General features: G+C 44.9%; 1 protein-coding gene across 1 annotated transcript in view; it reads right to left on the bottom strand.

The window, feature by feature from the left end:
- Window positions 1–2,984: 2,984 nt before the first annotated feature.
- LOC309697672 (neural cell adhesion molecule L1.1-like) overlaps window positions 2,985–21,793 on the bottom strand; it is a 48,841-nt gene continuing 30,032 nt past the window's right edge. The window contains exons 14-27 of the mRNA XM_082519772.1: window positions 21,204–21,331; window positions 21,001–21,102; window positions 18,044–18,250; window positions 15,665–15,735; window positions 15,334–15,559; window positions 12,345–12,451; window positions 11,727–11,997; window positions 11,256–11,378; window positions 10,843–11,019; window positions 10,621–10,734; window positions 9,805–9,954; window positions 8,204–8,335; window positions 8,048–8,120; window positions 2,985–7,126 (exon numbers count right to left, since the gene is read on the bottom strand). Of these exons, the coding sequence (XP_082375898.1) occupies window positions 6,871–7,126; window positions 8,048–8,120; window positions 8,204–8,335; window positions 9,805–9,954; window positions 10,621–10,734; window positions 10,843–11,019; window positions 11,256–11,378; window positions 11,727–11,997; window positions 12,345–12,451; window positions 15,334–15,559; window positions 15,665–15,735; window positions 18,044–18,250; window positions 21,001–21,102; window positions 21,204–21,331 (2,137 nt within the window). The 3' untranslated portion in view covers window positions 2,985–6,870. The remainder of the gene's footprint in view (window positions 7,127–8,047; window positions 8,121–8,203; window positions 8,336–9,804; window positions 9,955–10,620; window positions 10,735–10,842; window positions 11,020–11,255; window positions 11,379–11,726; window positions 11,998–12,344; window positions 12,452–15,333; window positions 15,560–15,664; window positions 15,736–18,043; window positions 18,251–21,000; window positions 21,103–21,203; window positions 21,332–21,793) is intronic.

Here is a 21,793-nt window from a genome sequence, read left to right as displayed (position 1 = left end):
GCTGGGATGTTTCTGTGTGAAGTAATGCACACTGTAGGCACATGTATGAATGAGTGGAGGGAAGGTAACCCAGGCCAAGGCGGCACTAATGGGCATTTATAGATTAGATACGTCACGTTTTCTCCACCGTGTCTGTATTTAACAGCGTCGTTCCAGTTTTCCTTACAGATTCACATCCAGATGAGCAGGAAATTGTGATGCACTCTTTTGGAATTCATTGGTCTGATAGTCCTACTTAACTAGTCTGCAGCTGTTCAGCTTCTGTTGACTCGCAGCTTTGAGCGATGATTTTTTGTGTCTTGACTACACTCTGAATCCTCGCTCTGTCAGCCTTAGTGCAGCTGCCGTACCATACCGTGATGCAGGGCGATGGTGTCTTCTGTGGATCTGTTTGCGTGGTATGCAAACTGGTGCGGGTCGAATTCTGGGCGGAGGTAATCCTTGATGTGCTGAAGGACTAGTCTCTCGAAGCATTTCATGATTACCGGTGTGAGGGCCACAGGGCGGTAATCGTTCAGGCTGGTGATGGGAGACGTCTTCGGCACTGGGATGATTGTGGCTGATTTTAGACAGGATGGGATGGCTGCTTCATCCAGTGAGAGGTTGAAGAGTCTGGTGAAGATGAGGGTGAGCTGGTGGCCACACGCTCTTAGTACCTTGCCAGGTACTCCGTCTGGACCAGCCGCCTTCCTGGGGTTCACTGCTAGGAGCACACGTCTGACCTCGTGCTCTGTTACAGTGATGGAGCGGTGCAGGAAGGTGAGGATGAGGATGGGAGCAGGGCTGAGGCAGATGAGCGCTGCTGTTGTGGTGTTTCAAAGCGGGCGAAGAAGCTGTTTACTTCCTCTGCCGGCTGCTCACTCAGGTTTTCTGTTTTCACAGCCTCTGTGGTTGATGATGTCTTGTATTCTCTACCTTCCAAAGAACCAAAGCAGATCCTGTTGTTCCACACTTTTTCTGGAATGTGTTAACTGAGGAGTGACAAGTTCTGACATCCGAGTTCAGAGGTGTCTGGAATGTGGCATAAGTTTACAGCTTCACTGAAACACACTATTTTACAGAGGCGTAGCGTCGATATTTAAATTGAATTGAATGATGAACACTGAGAAAGAAATTCTTAGGAGGACATTAACTGCTGTGATATCACACAGGCGGTGCTGTGTGTTTAAATGAAATCACTTCCTGCTCTGCACTTCCTGCATTTCACCACACTGAAAGCCCCTTATCAGCTGTTTGAACATTCATACTGACCGTGAGCATGAGGGTGTGGCTATTAATCCTTTTATTTTTTTCCTCTTACAGATGGAAGGTTGATTAAGTATCCAATAAAAATATCATTACTTCAAGCATCAGAAGACGTATTTTCCTTTTAAAGAAATGTGCTTGGTTTGGAAGACAGGATGTGAATGGTCAACTTGTTGCTACAAATCCAAGCTTTAATAGATCAATCGAGCGAAATGTTGAAACACTGACACGCACAAATCCATCTGCTGTTGAGTAGCATGCAATAAGACGGCTAACATCATCCACGATTCTTACTGATGAGTAAAGTACGTAACTAAAAGATGCTTCCTACAGAATGAGCCATGAGTTAAAGTGAGGCTGGTGCAGTTCGTCTGCCAGCTGAGAAAAACTCATGGCTGCAGTGCATGTGTGAAAACTGGCCAGCGTACGTTTGGTGGAGAGCAGCAACTATCCAGTTAGCAGGTCACATACTAACTGGATGGTTGTTGGTTCGATCCCAGTCTGTTCCAGTCTACATGCCAAATATCCTTGGGCAAGATGCTAACCCCATGTTGCTCTCCGATGCGTCCATCGGAGTGTGAATGTGTGTGATTGTTAGAAGAATAGAAAAAGTGAATGAACACGTTGTGTAAAGTGCTCAGAGTAGAAAAGCACTATATAAGAAGCAGTCCATTCACCAGAAATAAAACTCACAAAATACCAGAATAATAATGGAAGCTGAACCAAAAGACTCAAAACAGCAACTCAGCTGAGATGGATGTTCTTAGGATCTCCTTTTGTGGGTGACCTGGTTTTTCTCTTGGCTTCATCAAACGATGACCTTCAGCGTACAGTGGAACAGTTTGGAGCTCAGAGGGCATTAGCATCTTCAAGCCTGAGACCACGGTTCTCAGCCAGAAAAGGGCAGAGTGCTAGCATGAAGTCAGCCTAAACTGTGGCCGTGAGCTCAGGGTTGTGACCGAAGGAGCTCTGGATACGAGGTACCAAAATGAGCAGCTTGATCATTCAGCAGGAATTCAAAGTACACCTAAATCTTTCACAAAGGAGCTGATTGAGGTAGTTTGCCTTTGGGCATGTTCAACTGGGAGGAGGCCAAAAACAGAATGGACAGGCTGGAGAGATGATGCCTCTCAGCTGGCTTGGGAATGCCTCAGTGTCCCCCCGGAGGAGCTGTGTCCCTGATTAGAATCCTGACCCTGCAAGACCTGCTGGATAAGCAACAGAAGATGGATGGATGATGCCCCCAAAAGTTGATTCTGTTCATCTGGACGTAGCTTTTCAGCAGGAGAAACATTTCGTCACTCATCCAAGTGACTTCTTCAGTCTCAGCTGACTGCAGGTTTCCCCAATCTTATAAACAGTACATTTGCATAATGACTGAATGATGATTGAGCATACATCAAGATGTATGGTTGGATGAAAGCCAGACTCAAATATGTTCCCTAAGATTTGTGCATTCAAATACACAAACATCCCGGGACAGTCAAGGATGTAAAGAGGTTTATAACTTTGGTCAGACTTGAACTGAACTCTTTAACAGCTCCAGAAGTGTACATTTTCAAAATGCACACACACACACACACACACACACACACACACACACACACACACACACACACACACGCACACACGCGCACACACACACACGCACACACACACGCACACACGCACACACGCACGCACACACGCACACACACACACACACGCACACACACACACACACACAAATGAGCCACTAGTTAAGGATATGCGTAGTCCGTGTTTATTAGTTGACAGCTGGGTTAGTTCATCAGATACAGCTCAGCGCACAACGCAACAAGCAGTTACAACATCAGCACACCTCAGTATTGCAGTAACCCCCTCCCACCCCACGCACCGCCCCTGTATACATATGTGTGACTCCTCTTCTCCCATCCTCCCACTTTCACCTCCCTGCTTGATCCTGTGATACTGGTTCATTGTGTTACTGACCACATGAGGATGACACTGACGTCATCATCGTGGCTGATTAGATTACAGCACTGTTGTTATTGTAAGCAGAATTATTATGCATAACTACATTTTTGTCGTTTTTAAGTGTTTTTTAATATTGTTGTTTTTTCCCCATGTACGTATAAAAAAGGCTGTGACAAAAACAGGCAGACAGGGCTGTACAGCAGAGTCAGAGCAGAGAGACAGACGGACGGGAGTGGGGTCGAGGGCGGGGAGACGTCCATCAAGGCAACAAGATGAGGTCGGACTTTGGATTATTGTACATGAAGGAAGACGAGCGTTTGCTCGCTGCTGTTATTTCACAATCAGCAGTGATTATTCAGCTCGAGATACGCAGTTCCCTGTCCATGAGTTCACTCTAGTTTTCTCTAGCTCGCTTGTAGTTTTTCTTTTGCAGGAAAATCCACTGAAAAGACCAAAACCAGTGCTGGATGTGGGCTCACTTTTTGTCTGGAAACTGTCAAAAATCTAGTTTTCTGTAGTAGGATTGGTTTTTTGACCCCTGAAGTGAGCATTGAGGGGACAAGACGCCCTGTCCTAAAATGTAGGACAGGCCTGTCACTGAGTCACAGACTTCTATACAGCCAGAGGAGTCGCCCCCTGCTGGGCTTTGGAAAGAATGCAGGTTTGAGGCACTTCTAGGTTGACTTCACCTTTTTGAGGCCCAAAAACTACATCCATCCTTTAGATGTAGGTTATGGTCACACAGACACACAGTAGAGAACCAGTGATGTAATTCCCTGCTTCCCAACAAATGCACTGCTCCTGCCTGTTTGAATTCATTTGTGGCCTAATGAGCAAGTGAAAATAAAAGTAGGAATAATATCGTGTTTGATGGTGTGGGACCAGTTTATACCTCAGAGCCACAGATGGAGGGAAAACCCATTCACCCTCCTGCAGTCACAAACACTCACTACAGCGCAAAATACGAATTCAACTATAATGAGAATTTATTTGCTGGATAATAATGAACTTTGTTTTTATGGGAAACTATCATCTTGGAAGGTCGTTTAAAGTTTTATGTCTACAGTAAGTGGTTGTTGGTTTTGGTCTTTTCTGCTTGGTTTGCGTGAATCGCTTCGTCGGGTTTGTCTCTCTGCTCGACAGACTGTAAGAATAAGCGTCAGCTGTGGGTGGGAACACGGGGCTCCCTGTGTGTAATCCTGCGACACATATTTTCATCGGATTGATTTTTTTTGATCCGCATCGGCATCAGTGCAGCGTGTCCAAGGCAACGAAATAAACCCTCTGAGCTATAAAACTGTTTCCGGTGCGGGTCCATCCAGAGAACATCATCTCACCCGCTGCCATTAAACAGCTCAGCGAGCTGTAGAAACATTTATGACATAGCTTTTTAATAATCAGTATTATTTGCTGCATTGCTACGCGCTATAAAGAAACTGAATGAATGAAGGGGAGTGTTTTTCTCTCTACGGTTCTAATCTTCTCTAAACGTCTCGAGGCTACTGAGCGACACGAAAGGAAAACCTAAGATTAGACGATGGAGGGGAGGGTGTTGATACAAAATACAAGTACAAAATCAAACAGAGCAAAAGATAAAAAGACAAACTGCAATTCAATGATTTTAGAGAAGAAGCAATGGAAATAAAAAAACTGACAATCTCAAGGTTCTATTTACATTCAGGGAGCGATTACATCTGATCCTCTTTCTCCTCCGCCTCCTCCCTCGCTCCGTCAGAGGGTCCGTTTTGCTACAGAGGACCCGCCATGTGGGCCTCCACTTCATGTGTTCATCAGTATGTGTGTGTGTGTGTGTGTGTGTGTATGCATAGGAATTTTTCCAATCATATTCAAAGGCAGCCCTGAAACATCTGAAGCAGTGAACTGTGCCGTCTGCTGGCCGTTTACAGGGTTTAATGGACGTTTGCAGAAACTGCAACGCTGAAAACTTTTACACATGAAGCTGCGTCTGAGGAGAGATGACTGACAGGAAGAGGGAGGAGAGGAGGTTCATCTGGACTCTCCTAAGGCAACAGAGCTCCCCTCTCTGCAGGTCAAAGGGCAGGGATGGAGAGCAAGCACACGCACGCACGCACGCACGCACGCACGCACGCACGCACGCACGCACGCACGCACGCACGCACACACACACACACACACACACACACACACACACACACACAGAGCGTAACAGTCTCGCTCTTTAACTCAAATATCAATGAAATGCTTTAGAAATGCCTGGAAGCTGGCATGCATCTATAAATAGTAAAAACCGTTCCATGACGCATGCATGCAAACTCAGATACATAAGTTGGTAACAAAAACACATAAATATAAAAAATCGACATATAAAAATGCTAAGGAAACAAAAAGAGACTGAAATGTTTGTTTACGATGAAATAAAGTGATTTGGTCCAAGATGAAAGATGAAAAACTCCCAGATTTTTGCTTTTTCTTTGTGACGCTCTCCCATAAATCATCTCCGTCTCCTGGGCTGAGCTGCACCAGCTTCTCTAAGTTTCTATTTAAAGTCTAACTTTACTGCGTCATGTGCAAACACCACTCTAAGGTAAAAAGTCAAAGAGCAGCTTTGTCCTGGTGGACAGATGGAGCAACCAAGAATCAGACGCAACACTCTGAGCCATGAAACTCATTTCCTTATGAGACTGAGACTGGTTTCACTTTAAGGCCATCTCAGCGAGTCCCGGCTTAATTCGCAATTACATTCATCAAATCAGGAAAGATTTTAGTAAACAGTAAATTGTTTGTGCCCAATTACAAAGCTTTCCATCGTGTAAACAAACCACAACATGGTCACTACAAACCTGGTGAAGTCCAGATAAATCCAGAGATGTATGTCAGTTAGAGCCAAAGAACCTCAGAGGGAGCTCCACCTGCAGCCGCTCAGGTGACTTTCTAGTTTGAGATATGCTGAGGTGTCAGAACTCGTCATGAAGGGTACGGAGAGGACATCAGAAGCTCAAACTGTATTAGCTAAAATGCACAGAGAATGGATCCTTTATCAGAATTAGTATTAATAAGCTTTATTATTTTATTTTTATGTTTAAGCTGATATTCACCGTTAGCCAATCAGCTGTCACTTGGTTCTTCCAGACTAGCAAACTGTTTGCTTTGTGGTCACTGACTACAAAAAGTTAGTCCAGAATTTTAAATATTCATTAATAATCCTACATAAGAACTAGTCTGTTTTGTATCCCTTTATTATGAATTCAATTGAAGTTTCATAGCTCTTAAACTGTCTCCATGTACTCATTTGGGTGTTAATCTATGTGAGTAGTTACTGACATGTGAAGCTGAATCAGATGCTGCAGACCAGAATAACATTCGCTGCGTGTCTTCGGCGGGCTACGCGTCCCAAACACCATCTCAGTTGTTACAAAATCAGAAGTTTTACATGTTCAGTAACAATCCTGCAAACAGACTGAGCTCATGTAACCTGACTCACCGAGCTCAGGAGCAGCTGGTGCAGCTCTCGCCCTCACCTCACTCAGTTTGTTCGCTCATACGAGTTTCTAATCACGCGGTTGTATGTGTGTGTGTTTTTGTGTGTGTTTGTAAACTGTAAACAGCTTCACTGCATAAACCAATGGAATGTACTGACATTGTGTGTGTGTGTGTGTGTGTGTGTGTGTGTTTTGGCCATGTGTGTCTCTAGCTGGGCCGATTTAGGATGCTCGACATGGAGGGAGCGACGGGGGGAGGTGGGACTGCATTAACGGGGGAGGCGGGGCCCGAGCTCTCGTTGCCGTGGGGAACAGATGCCCGGCCGCTGTACTGGCCGATGAAGGAGCCGTCCTCGTTGAACTGGATGTCCACGCTGTCCCCGTATTCAGCCAGAGAGTCGACGCTGCCCATCTTACTTTCCTCCAGAGACTGCTGGCTGTCCGAGCGCTTCTCATCGCCATCGCTGGAGGACGGCACAGAGACTCAGTGTAAATTCTCACAGACAAAAAGTGAAGTCTGATAAATGCAGGAACATGCTGTGTAGCATCACACAGACACGGTGACATCATAACTGTGTCAAATTTGTGAAATATGTCCCAAACTGAAAATGGAAAGAAAGAAACTGCATGGGTAAGTACATCCTCTTTAACAGTTCATCATGTTAAGGAGGATCAAGTTATTATAAGTATTTAAATAAATTTAAAGTATTTAAATAAAAAAAATGTAATGATATAAAATAAACAATTTTAAAAATGCTGAAAAGACAAATATGAAATAACATAGTATAAAATAACACATGAATAAAATGTTAATAAAATTCTTCCTGGTGTTCAAGGACTGCAGGCTGATTATGCAAATGATGCCTAATTACACAAAAACTCAAAGAAATGCACACAGAATGAAAAGTTTCATTAAATCTAAACAGCTTCTCGACACAAACACACAAACACACACGTGAGTGCTACAGAGGGGTGAACTGTCCTACCTCTCCAGGGATCTGCAGGCAGAGCATTGAAGGGAGAAAGAAAAGTGAATGAAAGGAAGCAGAGCTGCGAGCATGACGAGCTGCACGCTCAGATGAAGCCGTCAAACTCGATGTTTCAGAAACAAAACAAAGTTTCATAATATGATTTACTGCAGGGATATTATCACTGTTTATATAAAAACATACTGTATATAACTGATCTCATTGTTGTGTCGACATGAAGGATTTTTGTGCAAAAACTAAACAACAACACACTGACTCAAATCGCAGGGTCGCTCTGTGTTTTGTGCTCTTGCTGTATTTTGTACTTGCAGGGCCACCGTAGCACTTTGTTCTGTGTGGAAGCAAATGCATTTCAAGCATAGCCTGTAATCATGAGTGACATTCAAAAAGGCCCACCTGTATTCTCCAAAGGCTTCATCTTTCATTGGTCGAGCTTCAGAGTCCACCTCCTTACTTTCTTTGTCCTTCACTGTGAAAAAAAGAAACCTTTAACTCTGCGTTAGAGTCTGTGTGAGTCAGAGAGTGTGAGTCCAGCTGCGCACCACAGTGTACCTGCATATTTGCCGCCCTTGCTGCGTTTGATAAGGCAGAGGATGAGCAGTATGAGAACCAGCAGCACGATGGCGCTGATGAGTCCAATCAGCCAGCCTTGGGTGGCGAACCTGCCGGTTATCTCTGACGGCACTGAGAGAACAGAGACAGACTGTCACAGAAATGTTTGGAATGATGTCTGTGAAGGTTCTCAGTCATCCAGGTCATCGTAGTCTAAGGAGCTTGGAAAGAAAAGCGTCTGGACTTCTTTGAGTTGCTTGAAGACGTTTCACCTCTCATCTGTGAAGCTTCTAGCTTCTAGGATCAAATGGTGGAGAATCCCAGATTTAAGCTCTTTGGGAGTAACCCACCGAGAGGACCCCTAATGATCCTCTACCTAATTACATGAGCCAAGGTGTGAAGGTGTAGGTCCCAATCAGCCAAGGTTTCGAGTGTGAAACTTAGCCCCATCCTAACATGTGATTTCCTGAGGTCAGATGGCCCAGGAAGCGTCTGGGAAGGATCTCAGAACTGGATTAAAGATTGCAGACAGTTGGTGTCTCCACCATTTGACGCTAGAACTGAAGAAGCTTCTCGGATGAGAGGTGAAACGTCTTCAAGCAACTTAAAGAAGTCCAGACGCGTTTGGAATTATGATTTTCACACAGGTAGCGAGATTAGCCCGCCTGAAAACTCCACAGTGCTAGTCCCAAAAGTTGATTCTGTTCATTGGACGTAACGTTTTCAGTGGGAGAAACACTTCGTCATCATCCAGGTGATTTCTTCAGTCTCAGCTGACTGCAGGTTTCAATCTTATAAACAGTCCATTTGCATAATGACTGAAACCAGCCCACTGAGGAACAATGGGCTGGGAGGTCAGTTCCTTGATCATTAATATGCAAATTCTCTTGACCATTGATCAACAACCACTGATCAAAGCTCATTGATCAATGGTCATGAGTCCCATTCACAGAGAGTTGGGGAATGGCTGCAATCACAGCATTGTAAGATGGTAACAGATGTACCCTTAGGCCCCCTCCTCGATTCAGAGATGGTCTTTCCCTTTTCACATAAATGGCCTCCTTGACTCCGCCCTTAAACCAGCGTTCCTCCCTATCCAGGATGTTACATCCTCATCATTGAAAGAGTGTCCACTGGCCTGTAGGTGTGAATAGACTGCAGAGTCTTGGCCTGACGAGGTAGCTCTTCTGTGATGTGACACCCGCTTCGCCAGAGGTTGTTTACTTTCTCCAATGTATAAATCCTGGCAATCCTCCAACCAGATCAAAGCTCCAGGTCAAGCTTTGTTCAGAGAATTTGCATACTAATGATCAAGGAACTGACCTCCCAGCCCATTGTTCCTTCAGTGGGCTGGTTTCAGTCATTATACAAATGTACTGTTTATAAGGTTGGGGAAACCTGCAGTCAGCTGAGACTGAAGAAGTCGCTTAAATCAGTGATGAAGTGTTTCTCCCACTGAAAACGTTACGTCCAGATGAACAGAATTAACTTTTTGGGATTTACTTACCTGGATGATTGAGCACGCATCAGGACGTCGACAGTGCTAGATTTGTGAATCTGTGAAGATTGTGGCATCAACCTCTACTACTCTGCATACTTACATGGTTCCACGGTCTTTGCCTCGCCTTGCCAATAAGTGGAGTTTCCATGCATGACCCTCAGGTGGTACTGAGCTCCTGGTTGGAGGCCCGTCAGCATATAGAAACCCTGCGTAGTGTTGACCTGTTCTGACTTCTCCCACCCACCGCCTCCTGCAGCCACACGGCAGAGAAGAATGAAACATATGAAGAACATAGTAGGAATCAATCCTAAAGCTGTTCCTCCTCTCATTTAATGAACTGTCTCTGATTCTTCTGCTCTTTCTAATAATTCTGCTGTGATGTTGATCCAGAGACGCTGCAGAAGCAAAACAGTGTGAAAATTCATATTCAAATCACTGGATACGCATGAAACATCAGAGAGTCGTGACAGTTTAATCTACTTGTTATCATCATAATAAGTTGGGAGCTGTTTACTTGTTCTTGGTTCACTGCAGGTTCTTCAGGCTCGTCTCACTTTGGATTGAACCATTAGTCAGGCTGTCATGTTCTCAGACCAAAGTATAACTTCAAGAGAAAAAAGCCTTAAAGGTTTATTTTTTGGACATTTGAGAGTTTTTTCAGATTTGACTGTTGAGCCTCCGCATGCTGTTCTTCAACACTGAAGTTTAAACCTCTGTTCGATCATTTAGAGTCAGGATCTTCAAAATAATTGGTCGAATCACCGCCGGGAACTGTTATCAAGACTTTGAGAAGGACTCAGACATGTTTTCCTTCCTTACTCTCCAGCTCCTTTATTCCCCTTTCTAAGAGTCATTGTCCACACATGCTCACAGACCCCCTCAAACTTCCTCTCCCTGCAAGCCGTCCTGTCCTTACCGCTCTTCTTGAGGTATTGGATGTGGAAGCCGTGGTTTCGGTTTCTCTCTCCGGGCACCCAGCTCAGGTGGACTGATGCGTTACCAGAGGTTACTGTGATGTTTCTCGGAGGCTCTAGAAGGCAGGGGGGTGGAGAAAACAAGGTCAATTTGAGAATTTGGTTTTATTTCACTAAATAAAGCCGAACACTAAACGGTGTGAGGCAGAATTCTGAAGTTTCACCTCCATCAAGCAGGGTGGCTCCCCTGCGTGTGATGGGAGGGCCTTGTCCAATCTTTGTGCATGCTGTTACTTTGAAGATGTAATGGCTGTCGGGGTCCAGGTTGTCCAGCGTGATGTGCTTTACTGTGGGATCATTGACATTCAGTATCTCCACAGGACTGTCTTTGCTTTCCACCTCTACAGATGAAACACAAACCAGGCAGAAAAACATGACTAAGAACGCTTGGTGGCCAAACGCTGTTCCCAGAAAGTGAAATAAATAAAACTTAAACAGGGACAAAGAAAAACATTGAAATCTGAAGGAAACACCAGAAAGTAAAGTTACAACAGAATTCAAGGATGAACACAAAAAGAAAAGTCACAATCGTTAAACTTCATCTTATTTTCATGACGCAGCCAGGATCAGACCTTACCCCGTTGGTACTGCACTATGTATCCCAGCAGAATGCCGTTGGTCTCAGCTGGAGGGCTCCAGGAGAGAATCAGGGATTTTTCTGTCGGGCTTTCAAACTCCAGAGTTGCAGGAGGACCAGGAACTGCACACACAGAACAGTTCCAGGTGAGGTTTGTGTAACTTGAGAACTGATCCTGAACTCTTAGACACGAGGGAAGAAAGTTCGGTTGACTTTATTCTGTCTGAATGTCAAAGTCCGCTCGGATATGAATGTCGTGTCGTAAGCTTTTGGGTCAGGTGCAGAGGTTGCAATGGGCTGGAACAAGAGCAGCATTCTGATACCTTCAAATAATTGGTAATTAAAGCAGACAGCTAACTTACTACACAATGCTGCTCAGATCAGCTGACCTTTGACTTGTGGAACCTGTCAAATTGCACTTCGATCCATGGTCACATGACCCTCAAACAGCAGCGTTTGGTTGAAACTCACCTCCCTCCGGCGTGTGGAAGTGGTGCGGCGGGGAGCGAGGACTCTCCCCTTTGCTGTTAAACGCAGTGACCGTCAGCTCATACTCAGAAAACAGTCGCAGTCCCGTCACCTCCGCTGAGGTCTTGCTATGGTCAACCTCCTCCACCTGCCAGCTGTGCTCGTCTGTCTCACTCAATTGTTTAGATCTTTCTCCTCTGTCCTCCTCATGTTGGGATTGTCTGAGAGACCTCCGGCTCCGTTCGGCCTTGGGAGCCAGCCTCTTATAGTAGATCTGAAACAAGCATAGAGAAACATGAACACACTTTATGTGCTTTGATAAAGTTACAGCTGAAAATGAAATTAAAAAATTCAGAACACGATAAAAACTTTTATCAGCCTGCGTTTTCATCCATTATTCTACTAATCAAAGATGCCACTCGGGACTATTTTCTGGGGTTTGATTGACAGAAAGATTATAAAGTTTCTCAGTATTAAAGATGGGCAGAGGCTCAAAGCCAAAGTCCAATTAAATTTTTGAAACATCGCACCAAGTAATAACCTTACATGAACAGAGGATTTAAATGTTAAGAGCATTTCTGTGATGTGAGTCAGGTAATTAAACTCAATGAGAAGTGCTACCCTGTATCCCAGCAGCAAACCTCGGACCCTCTGGGCTTCGTTCCAGCTCACTCTGATGGTGCTGTTCATCACGGTGGTTGAAACTCCAGTCGGCGCTTCCTCTGGCTCTGAGAGAAGCAGCAAGGCATGAACATAAGAAATCAGCACAGCAGCGATGTTATTTGCACAAACTCGCAGTTTATGACTGTGTGTGTGAATGTGTATTGATATCTTTGTGGGGACAAAAGTTGGACTTTTACTATAGTTGTGGGGACCAACAGCCTTCATGGGGACCAGAATTCTGGTCCTCACAAGTCTGAAGGCATTTTTAAAACTAAAAAAGGTGGTTCTAGTGTCAGGGTTACAACTGGGTTATGGTTAGGTTTAGGGTAAGGGGCTAGGGAAAGCATTATGTCAGTTACACACAAGATATGAATACGCAACATGTGTATGTGTGTGTGCACGGTTTTCTGTCAGAGACAAACTTCTGAATTTCTGCTGAATTCATTACACTAGTAAATACCCATTGCTGCAGTAATGACTTGTCTGTGATTGTCAGGATATTTCTAAGCAATACGGTGATGTCATAATATAAGCACGTGAACCTGAAATGATGAATAGTTTAACAGCATGTGTCTGTGAAGGTCCTCATTGATCCAGGTCATCGTAGTCTAAGGAGCTTGGAAAGAAAAGCGTCTGGACTTCTTTAAGTTGCTTGAAGACGTTTCACCTCTCATTCGAGAAGCTTCTTCAGTTTTAGGGTCAAATGGTGGAGAGTCCCAGATTTAAGCTCTTTGGGAGTAACCCACCGAGAGGGACAATGGACCCACTATTGACCCTCTACCTAAGCACACGAGCCAAGAGAAGACAGATGTGTGAAGGAGTGACCTTTGACCTTTAGATGCCGATGGACAGCTGAGTCTTGTCCTGTGGAGGTGGCTCTTCTGTGTTGTGCCATGCGCTTGTGAAGTGGCTGTTTGGTCTCTCCAATGTAGAGGTCTGGGCATTCCTCGCTGCACTGTACAGCATACACCACATTGTTAAGTTTGTGTTTAGGAGTTTTGTCTTTGGGATGAACCAGTTTCTGTCTGAGCGTGTTGCTGGGTCTGAAGTAAACTGGGATGTTGTGCTTGGAGAAAACTCCTAAAGAATGGCAAACAGTTATCCTTTGTGTCAAACTAGGGAAGACACAAAGGATAACTGTTTGTCATTCCTGAACTGTGCTGTGCGCATTGAGAAGAAACCTCAACATCGAAGTTTACCGGAAGCCCACGCACACGGACCAGTACCTCCTCTTTGACTCCCATCACCCTCTGGAACACAGACTTGGAGTAATTAGGACCCTACACCACCGGGCAGAACATGTTCCCTCTAAGCCTGAAGGAAAAAAGAAGCAACACACACATGCAAAGGAAACACTTAAAACATTGTCATCCACTCTGTAGCCGGTGTATCAGAGAAACTCAGGAGAGTTTTCTCCAAGCACAACATCCTAGTTTACTTCAGACCCAGCAGCACACTTGGACACAAACTGGTTCACCCGAACGACAAAACTCCTAAACACAAACTTAACAATGTGGTGTATGCTGTACAGTGCAGCGAGGAATGCCCAGACCTCTACATTGGAGAGACCAAACAGCCACTTCACAAGCACATGGCACAACACAGAAGAGCCACCTCCACAGGACAAGACTCAGCAGTCCATCTGCATCTTAAGGATAAAGGACACTCTTTCGAGGATGCCAATGTTCACACTTTGGACAGAGAGGACAGATGGTTTGAAAGAGGAGTGAAAGAAGCATCTATGTCCACTGTGAGCGACCATCTTTGAACAGAGGGCGGAGCTTGTGACACCAATTGTCTGCCATCTATAATCCAGTTTTGAGATCCTTCCCAGATGCCTTAACGCCCACTCACACCCTGGGCCATCTGACCTCAGGAAATGACATAATAAGGTGGGGCCAGGTTTCACAATGAGCTCACCTGAAACTCTGGCTGATTGTGACCCACACCCAGTTTCACACCTTGGCTCATGTGATTAGAGGATCATCAGGGGGTCCTTTTGTCCCTCTGTGGGGGGGACACTCCCATATGGCCTAAATCTGGGACTCTCCACCATTTGACCCTAGAACTGAAGAAACTTAGCCCGTTGGTAAGAACCTTTGGACGGTGTCATGTCACGCGTTGCTGCTGCTGCTGCTGATAAAACACTGAGCTTTCCAAAGACCAGTGAAGACCTCAGAGCTCGAGGTAACTGAAGGAAACCGTGATGACTGCTGTGAGGAATGACCTTGGCAGTCATCACCTTTTTACCTCCTAACTACCCTCTAACTGAACAGTTCTCTAAGCCTGTGAAAGAACGCATGTGCAACCTCCTAAACAGAAATAAGTCAGTTCGAGCTGAAACTCGTATTTCTCATCAAAATGACAACATTACAAAAGAGGCAATTATTGATTCACATGCCGAACATTCAGCGTGAGACATTAAACCCTCAGCTGCATCATTCCCATCATCCACTCATTGAGATTCTTGACTTTTGACCTAAAGACATTTTCCCAGCAGGATCTAAGCACTGACAGGAAACTTCACTATATGCTCTGAGTGATTAACAGCCTGCACAGCAGCAAAGCATTCATGTGTACAGCTGCCGGGCACTCCAACAAGAGATGTTAGATTTGACATTTTGACAGAAAGAGCTGTGATGTGATGCTTCATGAAGCTGTTGCAGTGAGATTATTTATGACTGATGGCATTCATAAGCTGTATGGATAAACATGGTTAACTCAGATTGTTTTAAGTTGATATTTTCAGAACTGGCTCACTGTCATCAGTATTACTGACTTGTAGATATCATGTACTGTCTCTATATGTGTATGTATGAGCTTTAGTTCCAGTCCTCTCAGTGGGTGCACACAGGCTTTAGCCCTGTAATGGTTCCCAGTTACACACAATAACAGGCCCTCCCATTACAGCACTCGGCCACAGGGATGAAGCTCTGGGATGACGTACTGTCCTCTCCGGAGTGCCCGCTCTCCGACTTTGGTTCCGGTCCTCCTCCGAGAGCGTTCCTTGATCGGACTTTGATCTCAAACGGTGTGTACGTTCCTGTGTTGTTCACTATGAACGGTGGAGACCTCACACGGCTGGAGTTCCAGTTTACATTTGACCCATCGGCCTCCCTCCACAGTACCTCGTACTGGAAGTTCTGGCCGTTATGGAAACGCTTGTCTATCTCCTGCAACAGAAAGTAAGAATATGAAGTGCCCGTGGACTGTGCTTTTCATGAAACATATCAGAGGATGTTTACTCGAGCCCACTGCATACACGCTGACGTACTCACATCCCACGTGATGATCAGTGTCCCTGGTTCTGAGGAGTTACTGCGCACTCCTGTAGGGTTGATGGAGGGAACTAAAAGGGTGAAGGAAAATATCTCAGTTTAATAAACACACTTCAGTCATCCTGTATTGATCTTCTTTATTGATCTCCATGACCATTGATCAACCATGTTTTATATTTCTTTGTGAAACTTTCAGACTGATAATGTAATTAATGGTAAATACATTTTCCGTCCCTCTAATGTCAGCCTGAGGCTCAGCTGTGAGTCAGACTCCATGGTAAAACTTCACAGCAGAAACAAACTTCCTGCAGAAGAACAACACGGTGATGACCATAAACTGCTGTTCCAAAAACCGGTGGGTAATGCCACGCCTCATATTGAGCTCCTGGACACAGTCTATAAAAATCACTGCTAGTAGCAGTTGTAACTCTAAAGCTCATCACATCTGCTGCTAGCTTATATTGTTGTTTCATTCACTGAAGTCTTTTCCAGCCTCTGACACATGGATCCTATCACTTAAGGCTAGAGGTGGGCGGATCGATACCAATGCTGGTACTGGTATCGGATCGATACTATCATGATAGGATCGATTTTTATTTCTATCTTTTAGTTGCAGCACGTAGCCCAGTGAATTGTGTTAAATAAAGTGTATACCTCAAACATGCACCTGTGATGTTCACGGTCACGTCTATTTTATTTATGTCCTATAGCAAACATAAATTAAAAAAACCTCCCAATTTAAAATACACGAAAAGCTGAAGAGTGTGTTTTGTTGTGTCAACTAATTATTGTGGAAATTAAAAATCACAGTTGAAATCAGAATCTCATAAATCATGCTGCTCTTCCCTACATAAGCTGCCTTTAAAACCCTTGGTAGAACCTCAAAATCCCATCCTTTCGTGAACCTCGGGACCAAAAAATGGTCCCGCCCCAAAAGTGCTCTAAAAATGTTATATATCAATATTTTTTTCTACTTTAAATTAGTCAATCTTTTAAAACTACTTCTGCTTAAAATATCCATGTCAAGTTTTAATTATATTTTCATTGTTTTAACCCTTTAAATCCCAGTTTTATTACATGAGCGCCCTGTTTTTTTAGCCCCAAAAAACAAAAAAACTAAATATTTTCCAAAAAAAACATTTGAAGTAATATTTGTTTGTTATTATAATTAGGCCTTTAGATGGACTAAAGATTGGCACCAACAGTCATTTCGATCGCCTTTTATTTTTTTTTCCAGGAGCGCATTTCATAAAATGCACACTATCGACCACGCCCAAAAAGTGCTATAAAAAATTTATATATTAATATTTTATTCCACTTTAAATTAGCCAATCTTTTAGACCTACTTCTCCTTGAAATATTCATGTCAAGTTTTAATTACATTTCGCGGATTTTAACCCTTTATATCCCGGTTTCGTCACATGAGCGCACTGCTTTTTTTGCCCCAAAAACATAAAACATAAAACATAAAATATTTTCCAAAAAAAACATTTGAAGTAATATTTTATTGTTATTATAATTAGGCCTTTAGATGGACAAAAGATTGGCACGAACATTAATTTCGATCCGGTTTTAATTTTTTTTCCAGAAGCCAAAAATGTCCCCAGGCGGCGCTGCTGCTCCTGCTCCCCCGGGGAGGAGTGCCTCTGCCGCGGGTGTGTTTCGCGCAGCGCCGGAGCATATGGTTCGGTTCCCGTGTCTGCAGCACACACTTCCGCTACCACGTGAAAACAAATACGTCATTTCCTGTTGATTTAAAAAAAAAAAAAAAATCAAACGACCCTAAGGGCAGAAAATGGTCCGGAACGAGCAGCGGGGCAGGCTGCTGTGGTATGCGGGAAATTAGTGTGCCTTTTCCGGGTATCTGTCTCGAGCAGGCCGCTGGAGAACATGTGTATGTTCCAGCAGGCGTCACATGTGGAGCAAGGGCGCCACCCGGTGGACAAATAAAAAAATTACAACTCTAAGGCCTGTAGTCCAAAACGAAACCTAAGCTGGAAACCTGACGATCGATTTGACCGTAATTTTTCTGGCGTGAAAAATAGCGTTTATAATGGGTTTCAATGGGGCACAAATTGGCCACGAGGTTCGGTAGTGGATGTATGCCTTTTATTCAGCCATTTAAGCTCATTTAAAAAACTGAAAATTTTAAAATAAAATGGGAAAAAAATACATGTTTGAAAATTTGGCTATACTCCATTAAACACAGTGGAAATGGCGTGGAATTAAAAAACGCAAAGGCCACGAAATGGTCCCAGGTTCTACAGAGGGTTTAAGCTTTGGTATCAGTACTGGTATTGGCAGTACTGGCCCTGTATTTATTTGATATTGGATCTATACCAACATTTGCACAGCACAAGTTGAGGTATTGTTCTTTACCATCAGGTGGCGTGCTGTGGTGGTCTGAGGAGTTGCTGTGTCTGCTCCTGCCAACCTCATTGATGGCGATGACCCGGAATCGGTAGGTGGAGAATGGATGGAGGGTCAGCTCCACGTGGTTGAAGTCGCCTGGCACTTTCTTCATTTCCTCCCATGTCCACTTCCTCTCCTCCGTGTGGTACTCCTCCCGAGCCTGTATGATGAACTCTGGAAGGAGTCAGACATGATCCGGTTCATCAGCTGTTTTTCAGCTGTAGGTCGGTTTTTCAGTTCAGTTCAGTTCTTTTTTATTTCAAACATATACATTCACCAACGTTTCATAAAATCATTCCATACAGTTGTTTGAAAAGGAGTAGGCAGAAGTATATACTTATTTAGCCCTACCCCCTCAGGTTTACATCCTCATCATCTAAACTTGAACAACAAAAACGTATACACCGCCTTCAACTTAGAACATAACATCTCAAAAAGTATTTTCACATGTTCAACTAAAACTATATTTAGATTTGCTAATTTGCAGAAGAAAATAAACATGAGTTTGACTGCTGTCTTGGGTTAATTGCATTTTCTTCATTCTTATACTTATTTAAAATTTATTGTTTGAGTTTTATTTTAAACTGGTTTATATCACTACTGACCTTTATTACTTCTTTTAACTCATTCCAGAATTTAACTCCCGCTATTGAAATAGACATTCTTTTCAATGTTGTTCTTACTCTTTGTAATTTTCAAATAAATACGTTTTAAATAAAGTTGAATGAGCAACATGGTTTGTTTCAGGAATGCCTAAGGTGTTCATCCATCCATCCATCTTCTTCTGCTTTATCCGAGGCTGGGTCGCGGGGGCAGCAGCCTAAGCAGAGAAGCCCAGACCTCCCTTTCCCCAGCCACCTCCTTCAGCTTATCCGGGGGAACACCAAGGAGTTCCCAGGCCAGCCGAGAGATATAATCTCTCCAGCGTGTCCTGGGTCTGCCCTGGGGCCTCCTCCCGGTAGGACATGCCCGGAACACCTCACCCAGGAGGCGCCCAGGAGGCATCCTTGTCAGATGCCCAAACCACTTCAGCTGGCTCCTTTCGATGTGGAGGAGCTCTACTCTGAGCCCCTCCCGGATGGCTGAACTTCTCACCCTATCTCTAAGGGAGAGGCCAGCCACCCGTTATGGGAAGCTTATTTCCGCTGCTTGTATCCGCAATCTCGTTCTTTCGGTCACTACCCACAGCTCGTGGCCATAAGTGAGGGTAGGGACGTAGATCGACCGGTAAATTGAGAGCTTCGCTTTTACACTCAGCTCCCTCTTCATCATGACGGACCGGTTCCAGTGCGAGCTGGAGGCCCTCACCCAATGAAGCCAACAGAACCACATCATCTGCGAAAAGCAGAGATGAGATTCTGAGGCCACCGAAGTGAAAGCCCTCCGCCACTTGGCTGTGCCTAGAAATCCTGTCCATAAAAATTATGAACAGAATTGGTGACAAAGGGCAGCCCTGGTGGAGCCCATCACCCACCAGGAACGAGTCCAACTTATTGCTGGCAATGCGAACCAAGCTCTTGCAACAGTTGTTGCAGGTTTGAATGGCCTGTAGCAATGGGCCAGACACCCCCATACTCCTGCAGCAGCTCCCACAGGACACCCCGAGGGACACGGTCGAATGCCTTCTCCAAGCCCACAAAACACATGTAGACTGGTTGGGCAAACTCCCATGCACCCTCAAGTATCCTGGAGAGGATAAAGAGCTGGTCCAGTGTTCCGTGACCAGGACAAAAACCGCATTGTTCCTCCTGCATCCGAGGTTCGACTAGTGGACGAACTCCCCTCTCCAGCACCCTGGCATAGACTTTCCCAGGGAGGCTGAGGAGTGTGATTTCCCTGTAGTTGAAACACACTCTCCGGTCCCCCTTCTTAAAGATGGGGACCACCACCCCGGTCTGCCAGTCCACAGGTACTGCCCCTGATCTCCATGCAACATTGTAGAGGCGTGTCAACCGGGACAGCCCTACAACGTCCAGAGCCTTCAGGAACTCGGGGCAGACCTCATCCACACCAGGGGCTCAGCCACCAAGGAGTTGTTTAACTGCCTCAGTCACCTCACCCATGGAAATTGGCGGGTCATCCCCCTCATTCCCAGACTCTGCTTCCTACTCGGAAGACGTGTCAGTGGGATTAAGGAGGTCCAGGAAGTATTCCTTCCACCGTCTGACAATTTTCTCAGTCAAAGTCAGCAGAGCTCCATGACAGGCACCAACCACCTTGCGGCCGCAGCTCAATGCAGCAGCTTCGGCAATGGAGATGCTGAACATGGTGCATTCGGACTCAATGTCCCCAGTCTCCCTTGGAATGCTGTTGAAGCTCTGCCGGAGGTGTGCGTTGAAGATCTCACGGACTGGGGCCTCTGCTAGGTGTTCCCAGCACACCCTCACTACGCATTTAGGTGCACCGAGTCTATCCAGCGTCCTCCCCCGCCACCTGATCGATCTCACCACCAGGTGGTGGTCAGTTGACAGCGCAGACCCTTTCTTTACCTGAGTGTCCAGAACATATGGTCGCAGGTCTGGTGATACGATTACAAAACCGATTGTCCTGGTGCCACGTGCACTTATGGACACTCTTATGTTCGAACGAGGTGTTCGTTATGGCCAAACTGTGATTTGCACAGAAGTCCAATAACAAAACACCGCTCGGGTTCAGATCGGGGAGGCCTTTCCTCCCAATCATGCCCATCCAGGTCTCGCTGTCGTTACCCATGTTTTTCATAACTGATGAAGATGGAGTGTGATTGGTGGAGGTTGGTGGCCTGCTGTACTCCTTTTTCAGTCATCTCAGAAAAATCCAGAACATTTCATAAGGTTTAAGAGTCTCAGCAGGAAATGAAAATGTCCTCTTCAGCTGCTTCCACTATCAGCACATGACAACAGATACCAAAATTCGCATGTTTTGTCTGTGTGCGTGTGTGGTACCTGTGATGGGGCTGTTGTGGGAGAGTCCTGGGCTCCAGCTGAGAGTCACACTGACCCCCTCAGCATTAGACAGAGTCAGACCACTGGGAGGGTCCGGTTTTGCTGAGAGTACAACAGAAAACAATTAGAGCCACAGTCCAGACACACACACACACACACACACACACACACACACACACACACACACACACACACACACACACCTATGACAGTGATGGAGCCCTGTGCAATCACGTTGTCCACTTTAGTGATGACCTCACAGGAATACTCCGTGCTGTCATTTAATTGGACGTCTGTCACTTTCAGCGTGTTGTTCTTGAAGAAGGTGTACCTGCACACACACACGAGCACACGTGTAATTCTGTGTAACAACAACAGTACAAGTCATTTATTTCTGCACCCTGACAGAGACATGCAGACCTCCAGTTCAGAGCTGAGGAACTCAGATGTTTCTTGGATGGTGACACCTGAGAGCTGCTGTAATGTTCTCTCTCTGTGTTGAGAGTCATGAACGTTTATCGACGATGCTGCATTTCAAAGTATGCACTTTTACTACATTTTGGTTGTTTTTCATTCACAGACATAAACTTTTGTGGTATTAATAGCTGTACAAGTATGTTTGGCAACTCATTTCAGGGTCCAGCATCCATCATGCAGTCCATTCAGGTGCTTCCCATAAAGGATCGAGTCTTGTGATCAGACATGTCTGACCTGTTCTGAAGCTCAATCCTCTGAAGAAGCAGCTGATGATATGACTCAGTTATTTATTTTTCCCAAATTAAGATGAAAATGA

Source organism: Aulonocara stuartgranti, assembly GCF_965226115.1.
Source record: "Aulonocara stuartgranti genome assembly, chromosome: 20".
Lineage (NCBI taxonomy): Eukaryota > Metazoa > Chordata > Actinopteri > Cichliformes > Cichlidae > Aulonocara > Aulonocara stuartgranti.
Note: the sequence above shows the minus strand (reverse complement) of the source record. Positions and strands in the feature narration are given on the sequence as shown.